The sequence below is a fragment of the Alexandromys fortis genome, unplaced genomic scaffold, assembly GCF_014885135.2.
Source record: "Alexandromys fortis isolate MF-2015 unplaced genomic scaffold, M_Fortis_MF-2015_v1.1 scaffold_175, whole genome shotgun sequence".
In the NCBI taxonomy this organism is placed as follows: domain Eukaryota; kingdom Metazoa; phylum Chordata; class Mammalia; order Rodentia; family Cricetidae; genus Alexandromys; species Alexandromys fortis.
Genome location: NW_026068065.1, coordinates 692,338 through 703,633, shown reverse-complemented (window position 1 = coordinate 703,633; position 11,296 = coordinate 692,338). Strand labels below are relative to the sequence as shown.

The 11,296-nt window shown below is 47.0% G+C and overlaps 1 protein-coding gene across 7 annotated transcripts in view; it reads right to left on the bottom strand.

The window, feature by feature from the left end:
- Positions 1-241: 241 nt before the first annotated feature.
- Positions 242-11,296, bottom strand: part of Mtres1 (mitochondrial transcription rescue factor 1) — a 15,611-nt gene continuing 4,556 nt past the window's right edge. For 4 of the 7 annotated variants that reach the window (XM_050120538.1, XM_050120539.1, XM_050120540.1 and 1 more), the window contains exons 2-5: positions 11,063-11,119; positions 8,020-8,501; positions 5,595-5,721; positions 242-506 (exon numbers count right to left, since the gene is read on the bottom strand). In XM_050120538.1, the coding sequence (XP_049976495.1) occupies positions 336-506; positions 5,595-5,721; positions 8,020-8,489 (768 nt within the window). In that variant the 5' untranslated portion in view covers positions 8,490-8,501; positions 11,063-11,119 and the 3' untranslated portion in view covers positions 242-335. Of the gene's footprint in view, positions 507-5,594; positions 5,722-8,019; positions 8,502-11,045; positions 11,120-11,296 lie in introns of all 7 variants that reach the window. The other 3 variants (XM_050120541.1, XM_050120542.1, XM_050120537.1) reach the window with 2 other exon arrangements.

Genomic DNA, 11,296 nt, shown 5'->3' with positions numbered 1-11,296 from the left:
GACCCTGTCTAACAAAATAAAACAAATTCCATAAATGAAACCCACAAAGAGACAAGGCCAGTTTATTTGACAATGACTCCTGAGGTAGTCAGTGTGGAAAATGTAGGCGGGTCATGACGTCCTCTCTGGCCTGGGCTCCTGCACTGGTCTCTGCAGGACAAGGGAGCTCTCAGAGTGCCGGGCCTACAGGAGCGCAGGAGAAGGAAACCCAGATCCCAGCTTCCACAAAATGCTCCAGTGATCCCACAAACGACAGAACTTTATTTCAGTAAAAACGCCCTCTTTGCACGGCGGCCCCTCTGACAGCAGGAAGCAGCCGTGGGGAGACGGCACGGTCATTTAGTCTTTGGCAGCTTTAAGTTCTTCCACCGTCGCAACAGCACTCGGTACTTGTCACTTTCCGTCTTCTCATCATAGACGGCTTTCAGGAGAATCCGCATCACCACTTGTGTCCCCGTCTCTTTGTTCTCTCCAATGAGGAGATCCAGTGTATCTCCCACCTTCACCTGCCAACAGAAGGGAAACCGCCTTTACTCCATGGTGGTGCACACCTTTAATCCCAGCACTCGGGAGGCAGAGGCAGGTGGATCTCTGTGAGTTCGAGACCAGCCTGGTCTACAGAGCTAGTTCCAGGACAGGCTCCAAAGCCACAGAGAAACCCAGTCTCGGAAAAACAAAACAAAACAAACAAACAAAAAACCAGCCCTGCTTTGTTGTTTTTGTTGTTGTTTCAGTTTCATGTGCACTGGTGTTTTCCCTGTTTGTACATCTGTGTTAAGGCATCAAGACTCCTGGAATTTAGCCAGCCTTTAATCCCAGCACTTGGGAGGCAGAGGCAGGTGGGTCTCTGTGAGTTCAAGGCCAGCCTGGTCTACAGAGCTAGTTCCAGGACAGCTAGGGCTACACAGAGAAACCATGTCTCAGAAAAAAAAAAAAGGCCTGCCCAGAACTCCCAGGTACTTTTCTGACTTCACATCCTTGTTGTTTTTTTTTTTCCTATCTAGCATTTACCCCCCCCCCCCCCCCCCCCCCCCCGTTTTAATGTGGTGGTTGTCACACAGGAAGAACAAGTGAGAAGAGCCCTGACTTCTCTGACAGTCACCCTAGGTCTGAATTGCATTGTGGGTAGGCATACAAGGGAGCCTCAAGCAGAGGGGCTGGACCCAGGCAGTACTTTCCTGACGGGGATGACTGGCAGATGGATGCCCATCAGTCAGGGAACTGGAGGAGTTCTGAACAGACCTGCCTGTCTGAGGAACACTGTAAAACACAGAAAAGTGGGGCACACTCAGCAAGAATGTACAAAGAAAGCACTAGATGATCCAGGAAAAATATTGGCACTGATTTCTAACCTAGGTGACCTTCCCAAAATGGGGATGGGACAGTTTGTTACACATCTGTCACCATGGAGCAGTGGTGGGCTGCCTCGCCAGCATTACTCAGGGAAGGAGGACCGCACAGAAAGAGCAAGAGTTGGCTAGAGGGGCTGAGGCCAAACTATTCTTACTAGAGGTCTTGTGACTAGGCTTGTCAACCCACACTCTGGAGCAGCCATGTTATCTCCAGGGACCAGTAGCAAGGGCTTAGTCTGTGCTGGACACCAGGGAAACACCTGTTAGAAGTAGCTGGGTCCAAGGAACTCAGAACATTAGAGAATCTGACCAGGAACTCAAGAGGGCTTAACATAACCTGGTTCTGCCACTGCTGTTCCGCCAAATATAAGCCAGGACCAACAACTGCTTCTCTTGGCTAAAAGCAACTCATATGTGGGCCATTGCCTCTACCGAAGGGCCTAGGGAGCTGGCTCAGTGGTTAACAGTGATCAATATTCTTGCCACCTTGAACTGCATTTCCAGGGGATCTGACACCCTTGTCTGGCCTCCATGGGTACCAGGCATACACATAGCATATAGACATACACGTAGGCAAAACACCCATTCACATAAAATAAAAATTTTTTAAATCTTTTAAAAGAGTAAGTATAAAACAAACAAGAAACCAAGCCTTCTCTTCCATAAAGAAACAAATACACAGCTTAGAAGCTGGCCTATTAAAACTTAAATGTTTTCTCATTTATTTTATGTGTGGGTATTTTGCCTGCATGTCTGTGTGCCATGTGCATGCCTGGTGCCCTTGGAAGTCAGACATGGGATGGATCCCCTTGGAATTGGAGGCACAGGCAGCTGTGACCCACATGTAATGCAGGTGCTGGGAAGTGACCCAGGTCCTCTGGAAGAGCAGCAAGTGCTCTTAGTTGCTTAAGCCATCTCTTGAGCCCCCAACTTAGGTTTTGGAAAGTTTCCCTATTTTGGGGATGAAGCGCATGTGTACCAAGGCCTGTGTGGAGGTTGGAGGAGGAGGAGGAAGAAAAGCTCCATGCAAACACAAGGGTGAGCAGCTGGGAAAGGCGGAGGTGATGGGCACGAGAGGGCAATACACTCAAAATACATCATATGCATGCATGCAAAGCCACAATGAAATATTATAATTAATATGTACTAATAAAAGCGTTTTTAAAAAGGAAAAAGGTGATGGCATGTCTTCCTTCTAGGGTGCAGATGTCTCCTCTTAGCCCACTCCACCCTGGGAGGTGAGTTAGGACGTCATCAGTCCCATCTTGGGGTTCTCAAGCCACTGTCAGAGCAGGCTTGCTCAGCCTGGTGCTCTCTGGACCATCTAGTTTGCAGAACACAGGAAACCTGCTCGGTGGCAGGTGATGACTCGGGGGAGCTGAGCTGCAGCGACAGGCATGCTGGACCCTCAGGGCCTATAGCCAGGCACTGGTTCCATGGAGCAGGCTGGGGAAGCAGGCATGCTTTATTTAGTCCCATCTGAGGCCTGGTCCTCTCAGACACAAAGCAAAACTGGCTGGGATTAGTGGCTGTTTTAAATATCTACATTTCAAATCTCCCCTTAGCTGCAGTTTCTATGACTACCAGGCCTCCTAGTAACAAGGCAGCCGAGTGTTAATATTGGCCTCTGCCTTTCCTGACCCTCAGGAGAAATCTGGAAAGCAGCCGAAAGGACAGAACACCCAAGGCAGAATGAAGCCCAGTAATTAGGCTGTGGTGAACAATACCTCAAAGCAGGGAAGAGCAGGCTATGGAGTTTGCACGGGGCTCCAGCAGGGGTGTTCAGAAGGTAATGCAGCAGAGAAGGCAGCTCGGCTACAGTCAAGACAGCAGCAGAGGGGTAGAGAAGGGCCTGTCTGGAGCACTGGCTTTTGTGCAGGTCACTGAACAATGGCTGACAGATGATTCTGCACCTGCCAGCCCAAGGTTATCAGAGCTCTTTGGCCTTCACTAGGAGTTGAGACCAGAATGGAAGAAGCTGCCCCTCTTTCTGTGGGCAGAGGCAGCAGTAACGACTGCATGATCCCCAGGGACAAGGACTGGAGGAGCCTCAAGGTTCACCAATGCAAACAGATGACACGCTCACTGTTCTACATCCCAGGGCACCGCGAGGGAGCAGATCCTACCTAGCAGGCTTTGGGAATGTGAAAGGAAGAAAAATAAAACCCCCTCTTCCAAACTCTGTCTCTTCATCACCCCTCACTACTAACAGGTTATGTTTCTAAGCATGACACCAAAAGACAGGTTTCAGGTTGGCCTCAAACCCACTCTGAAGTTCTGACCCTTCTTCTTGATGGGGTTAAGGTTTATGTGTCACTGAGGGGTTGAACCCGGGGCTTCTTTACACGCTAGGCAAGCATTCTATCAGCCAAGCTACATACAGCCCAAGTGCTGCTTTCTAGCTTTTAATTAAAGATTTTTATATCTCCTTTATTGAGTTTTGCTAAGTGATATAATCTCATGGTTTAAAAGCAAGGTCAAACATTCTTTAATGCCAGCACTCAAGAGGCAGAGGCAGGCAGATCTACAGAGTGAGTTCCAGGTCAGCCCGGGCAACAATAGTGAGACTCTGTCTCAGTCAACACTCATTATTTATATCTCAGTGAGGGCAGATGGCACAGCCCTTGCAGCCAGGCCTGATGACCTGAACACAAGGAGGGAGAAAGAATCCATTCCTTCAAGTTGTCCTCCACTCTACATCCAAACTGTGATGTTCATGAACCCACATTCCCTGCTCCCACAACTAAATACATGTTCTAAAAAGCCAGAAAATAGAAGACATGAAAATGAATGCAGGAGAGCTGGAGAGTTGGCTCAGCAGCTAGGAGCACTTGTTGCTTTTGCAGAACTATGGGTTTGGTTCCCAGTACTCACACAGTGGCTCACAACCTATGTTTGGGGAGACCTGATACTCTTCTGGCCTCTGTGGGCACCAGGCACATACATCGTGCATATACATATATGCAGGCAAAACACATATACACATAAATCTAAAAAGCATTTAATTTTCGAAATATAAAAAGCATGAAGAAAATGAATATGGGGCTGGAGAGACCCTGGTTTGGTTACCAGGGCTCTCAAGAGGCTCACAGTCATCTGCAGCTTCAATTCCAGGGGACCTATGACCTCCACAGGAACTGCATGCATATGCAGATAAGCAAAATACACATACACAAAAAACAAGATTTAAAACCTTAATATATTCCACAATAATCTATTCTAAGTACTAGTAATTTTTAATTAAGAATATATGTAACATAGCCAGGCAGTGGTGGCGCATACCTTTAATCCTAGCACTTGGGAGGCAGGGGCAGGGGATCTCTGAGAGCTCAAGGCCAGCCTGGTCTACAAAGTGAGTTCCAGGACAGCTAGGGCTGTTAGATAGAGAAACTGTCTCACAAACCATATGTAATATCTATAAACATGCATGCGTACATTGTTTGTTTTGAGATGTAGTTTTGGCTAGTCTGGAACTAGGCAAGTACACTTAACTGGCTGAGTCTGTAGCGGTCTTCCTGATTCTGCCTTCCAAGGCGTGTGTCACCGTGTCTATCGCTACACACACATAGTGCGTATATGCATGTCTGAATATATTGTGGACATAGGGTCTCACATAGCACAATCTGGCCTATAACTCCTGATCCTTTCTCCATTTCCCATGTGCTGGTATACACACAAAGGCTATTTTTAATAGAATTTTACTTTTACCTATGTGTGTGTATCAGACAAACAGATCTGTTGTTAGAAAGCAGATATTGAAGTACATTCTCTTATGAATCATTTTTGTTTGGTTCTATTTATTTTGAAATAATGTCTCAGTGTGTACCCCTGGCTGCCCTGGTGGGACTCATGATGTTCGGCCCCAGCCAGTGCTGGTATATCAAGGAAGCATCGTGACCCTGACTTGACCTCTTTCAATTAACAGTATCAACATGAACTTGTCAGAATTACAAAACATGGTTGTGCCAGCTGCCCTTCGGAGAGCAGAGCTCCTACAAGACCCGCCGAAGTGAACAGCACTGTCCACCCGCTCAGGCGGCACCTTCCCAGTCAGACCTTTCTCTGTAATCTACCTCCATGACTCCATGGGGCTAACACTGGCTTATTCCAATTCTTCCGACTCATAAGGTCACGAAGACTGAGGAGAGATGGTGGCCCACAGACAATTCCATCAGCGTGACCAGGACGGAAGCCCTCAGAGAGGGCACCAGGGCCCAAGGGGGGATTGGGGACAGCACTGACCAGCAGGACAACAGGCAGGACCATGTGGCTGTCATTACAGGCTGGGTGGCTCACCGTTCTGCTCTTCTTCCATAACTTTTCTCCATTCAGTCTGAGTTCACCTTTGTAGAATGCATCTTCTACTTTGCTATTAAAAAGAAAAGATTTGAAATGTAAATAAACTCAACGACCACACAGCTTTGAGAAAAACACCAGATGTCAGTACCCAGTGAGTCCCCACAAAACAAAAACCCCTGCATTTCCAGTGAAAAGGGTGAGGTGCCAAGTGAAAGTGGGCACCATCTACACACATCTCCAACAGGGAGCCCAGGGCATTTCTGAGGCCGAGAGGCCCCTGCACTTGGGCAGGTGACTGCTGCATGGGGCCTTGTGGGCCAGTTCAGAAGTGACCACATGGCAGCAGCTCGGTGAGTCACAGTGGTCAGAATGAGTGGGTCCTTCCTGTCCTCGGCTTCCTGCTCTGCACGGGGACAGAAACACCAGGTGCCACACATACAGAGATGCCATCAAGGAACCGCCTGTGTGCACTGAGGTTGAGTAATTCCAGTCTGGCAGCCGGTCTCTTCACTCTGAATCTCTGGTGACAGACCAGACAGGACACAGACACAAACAAATCCTCCCTTCTGATGACCTGACTCAGGAAGACTGACATCAGGGCTCGGCTCCATAAAAGCAATAGCCACTGCTCTCTTATATTCCATGAATTTAAACAAAGTGAAACACACAATTAACTATTCCATAAAGATACACATTACATAAGGGAATTTTTTTGCTGAGACAAGTAGCTGGCTGTCCTGGAACTTGCTCTGTGACCAGGCTGGCCTTGAACTTAGAGACTGCCCTGACTGTCTCCCAAGTGCTGGGATTAAAGGTCTGCGGAAATCTTGAGTTTGCACCTGTCACAATCCGTCCTCATATACACACCATCCGTGACTGCTAAAGGGATGAACAAGCAGCAAGGGCACCACCAGAACAGAACATCAGCAGATAGAATAAATATGCTAAGGAAATCTCAAATTCCCACTTCTGTGCACTGCATGGGGTGCCTGCTACACGTGGGCCCAGCCAGTGTCTACAGATTTTAATCCTGGTGGCTCGTCCCTGCAGTCCTGCATTAGGAGGCTAAAGCAGGATTTCAGCGAGGGTGAGGCTGTCAGGAACTAAACTGTAAGTTCTAGCCCAGCACTAACTATTGAGTGATTCTGTGGCTTTAAAAGGTGAAAGGGGGCCTGTGAGATGAAACTCAGAAGCTGGAACCCACAAAGCTGCAAGGACAGAAGCAGCCTTACACATGAGTCTTTTGGCTACGTGTCACCGCTGCCTATCATTCAGACACTGCATAAACAGATTTTAAAAAGGAACAACAAAATTCCTAACATGCTTAAAGTCACATACTAGTAGTTTGGCCCAAGGACCCACTTTTTGGTTTTTTGTTTCTTGTTTTTCTTGTTTTTTTTTGTTTTTTTGTTTTTTTTTTTTTAAGCCAGAATTTCTCAGAGCGGCTCTGAGGTTGGTCTCGAACTCACAGAGATCACCTGTAGTATTGTAGTATGTAGCCTGGCTGCTTCCAACACTTAGCCTCAGGTGCTCGGATCGTAGGCCTGACCTAGCACTCTAGCTCAAGACACTGCATCCTTTTGTGTGTGAGAGACTGCGTGCCACAGCGAGTCTGTGGAAGGTCAGAACACTCTTGGGAACCAGTCCTCTCCTGTCTCCTGGGATCAGGGACTAGAGCTCAGATGGGCAGACTATATGCACGCACCTTTACCCACTGAGTCATCTCACTGGCCAGAAACTGTATTCTTTTTTTTCTTTTTTTTTTAATTATTGTGTGTGTATGTGTATGTGTGAATGCTGTGGGCACATGTGTTCGTGGCACATATGTGGAGGTCTGTGGACAGCCTGTGGGAGTCAGTGTTTTCCTTATATTCTGTGGATCCCAGGGATTGAACTCAGGTCATCAGACTTAATAACGACACTGACCCACTGAGCTAACGCTCAGTCTACTCCTCCCACTGATTCTGGAATGTACTTCCTCAGACTGTAGGATGTGGGAAATCAGTGGGGGTTTGCAGCTATGCACCTCTAATAAAATGATCTCTTTCTCTTTTAGAGGTTGTTACTAGGGTCAGAGGCATGGTTCAGTAGCAGAACACTTGCCTACCATGTACAAGGATACACTGTGGAGAAAAAGGAGAAATGTCATTAAGTCAATGACTCAGAGCACACCAATCGTGTTCCGATCGGGGAAACACGGCACCAAGGATTGAAAGGCAGTCAGGCGCTTCCTCGGGAGCCAGTCCTTTCATCTGTAGAGTGACGTATGGAATAGGCTACTTTTCACAACTATGGTTATTATTCCCCAGAGCAGAGGCCGAGTTAGTGTGGCACAACACCAAGCAAACGGGAGGTCCATCATACTCACTTTCTCCCAATATCAAGGCCTGTCTTCAGGATGACATCGTACCGGAAAGACTGGACCACTTTCTCCAGGTCTTTGTAGTCCTTGACCACGCCAGGGTCATCCTCAAGCTCTTCTTCCTGCTCACTCCTCTCGGGGTGATGGATCTCCTCATCGGAGTCCTCTTCATCTGCATCTTTTTGCAGAGTCTTTCTAGTGGATTTTTTGGAGTTTATATTGCTTTTGAGTCGTATGGAAAATGGAAAAGTACATTTTGGAGCTACTAACAGCCCTGGGAGTCGCAGAGGAAAAATGCTACGGAAAAGTGTTTTATAATTTGATGCGTTTAACTTGGAACTAGAAAAATAGAAGTATCGATTCCAGGAAGCACAGAGTTTGTGTGGAGAGGTTCCTTGAAGCACACCCCAGAGTCCGAGCCAGGCGTCTGGCTTTCTTAGAGCACCAGTGAGCAGTCTGAGCCCAGTTACAGCCATGCTGCACGTGCCCTGAAATGGAGAACAGCTGGGCGTTACTTCCCAGGCGCAGTGCTGCTCCGCTGAGCTTGGCGCACAAGCACGGACAACTGGTGCCGCTTTTCCCGTGCCCTGAGGGCCAGCACACTTGGGTTTGTAAAGACCATGCTTTGCTGATAAGAAAAAGGATTTCACAAGCTTAAATGCATGCATACATAAACATGACCAACTCTGAAGCACGATTAATAAAAACTGAGAGACAGAAATTGAGGGTCAACCCGAAGGTCAGAAAAGTAAAACAGCCAGTCACTGGCTGTCATCTCTACCTCAGTCCAAAATGGCGATCCTGCCTCCAGGAATCTCAGAATGAGACTGTGACTGAGAGCTGCCCCCCCCCCCTTAAATTTCTCTCTAGTGCTGGGATTAAAGGAGTGCACCACTACTGCCTGGTTTCTATGACAAGCTAGTGTGGCTACTGGGATTAAAGGTGTGTGTCATTGCTGCCTTTTCTGTAAGTCTGACCAGTGTGACTGTTTTACTCTCTGATCCGCAGGCAAGCTTTACCTATTAAAATACAAATGAAATCCACCACAGAACTCTTAGTTGGGAAGTCTCACATTTCAAGTCCGGATCTCAAGGCTATACTTTAGGACTGACTTCTCTGATAACGAGCCTCACGATTTTCCTTCCTAATTTCATTAATTACAAAGCTACTAACAACTACTGTCTGTGTGGCTCACAGACAGCACAGGTAGCTGCTACTTCCAGCCGATAGGTAAGACCGGGAAGGAAGAACAGGCAAACAGCACAGGCTCCACTACCACTTTTGAGTCCCAATCTAAATCCTAAACGACAAGAAGCAGGTGGAATTTCAGGGATTGTAGGGCTTCTGGTTTTCGATGAACTGTTGAAGGAACTGCTAAGCAGAACCAGTCAAGTTTTGTTGTTGTCTTTAATTTTCTTTTTTAGATTTCCTTGTTTCACTTGTACGAGTGTTTTGCCTGCGTGTATGTATGTGTATCATGTGTGTGCCTAGTGCCCTCAGTGGTCAGAAGAGGGTGTTGGATCTCCTGGAACTGGAGTTATAGATGGTTGTGAGCTACCATGTGCATGCTGGGAACCTACAATCCTGGTCTTCTACAAGATCAAAAAGTGGTTCAGTGGTTGAGAATACTTGTTATTCTTACAGTGTAGGTTCGATTCCCACACCCCCATGATGGCTCACTACCATAGGCACCAGGTATCAATTGGTGCACAGATATGCATGCAGGCAAAACAGTCATCAATTGGTCATATACATACAATGTAAGATCAACAACTGAACCACTGTCCACTCTTACTTTGTTTGAGACAAGGTCTCATACTATAGCCTCAGCTGGTCTGAAACTCACTATGTAGCCCAGATTTTCCTCCAGCTGATGGGAAAGATTCTTCCTGCCTCAACCCCAAAATGCTGAGATTACAGACATGGGTCACCACATCTGGCAAGAAACTATAGTTCAGTATATTCCAACCCACCCAAAGAAAGATTTTTAATTTTATAGAATTAGGATAAAGAAAGACAACAGCTAGCCAGGTGGTGGTGGTGCACACCTTTAATCCCAGCACTCTGGAGGCAGAGACAGGCGAACTCTGTGAGTTTGAAGCCAGCCTGGTCTACAGAGTGAGTACCAGTATAGGCTCCAAAGCTACACAGAAAAACCCTGTCTTGAAAAGCCAGGAAAAAAAAAAAAAAGAAAAAAAAGAAAAAAGAAAGAAAGAAAAAAAGAAATAGAAGAGCATATTCTACGCTGGGTATGTAGTCCAGTTGTAGACCATTTGCCTACCATGCACATGGCTCTATTTGATCCTAGCACTGCAGAATAAAGGAAAAGAAAACAGCTTATTTCAGGAGTTTTAGATTCTACATGGTCCATGGTCACCCCAACATGAGCAGAAAGCGTAGCAGGCTTGGTGGGAGGAACTGCCATCCAACTTAGAGGAAATCCCCAGCAGCACCTGGGCCAGGGCGAAGGCAGTCTTGGGGTCAATCCCTGGATATCTATATCATAAATCCCATTGAGATGGCTCAGGGTTAGGGGTGCCCGAGTTCGACCCCGAAGCCCGCGTGTTGGAAGGGCAGAACTGACTCCTGCAGACTGTCCTCTGGCCCCACATGCACTCGTGAGCACAAATACTAAGGAATAAACACTGAAAAGTCCTTGCTTCACAGCATGCTCCTGTATCCTTTCAGGATGTCTGGAAGGGTTTCTCCTTGTACCCACCACTGGCAGCATTTTTGGAGGTTTATTTATTTTGCTTTTATTTGTATGGGTGTTGCCTGCATACATGTTTGTGCCCACAGAGGTTATATAAGAGGTTGTTTCTGGAATTACAAATGATTGTGAGCCATTATCTGGGTGCTGGGAACTGAACCCAGATCCTCTGGAAGAGCAGCCAGTGCTCTTATCTGCTGAGCCATCTCTCCAGCCCCACAGGAAGCATATTTCCCAATACTAGGAAAGCTTCTAGCTGAAGATATCAACTTGTTCATGTGTAAATCTAACAAATGTTTCAAAGCATTAAGCCAAATGGTACCTTTATTAGCTACTCACTCTCTGTCCGTGATCTCCTTCACCTTCCAGCAGGCAAACATCCCAAGTGATGGAAGTCTAGATAAAAATAAAATTAAAGGAAGGCATTATTCTAGTTTTTGCTAGAGATGGTGACCATTTGTAGATGCAACAGTGAGCAGGCCCCAAGGGAGGAACCTGGGAACACAGAACTGATTAGGAGAGTCCTGAGTAAGGGCTGGGGTATCTGAAAAGGCGACTAGCCAGATTCTGGAT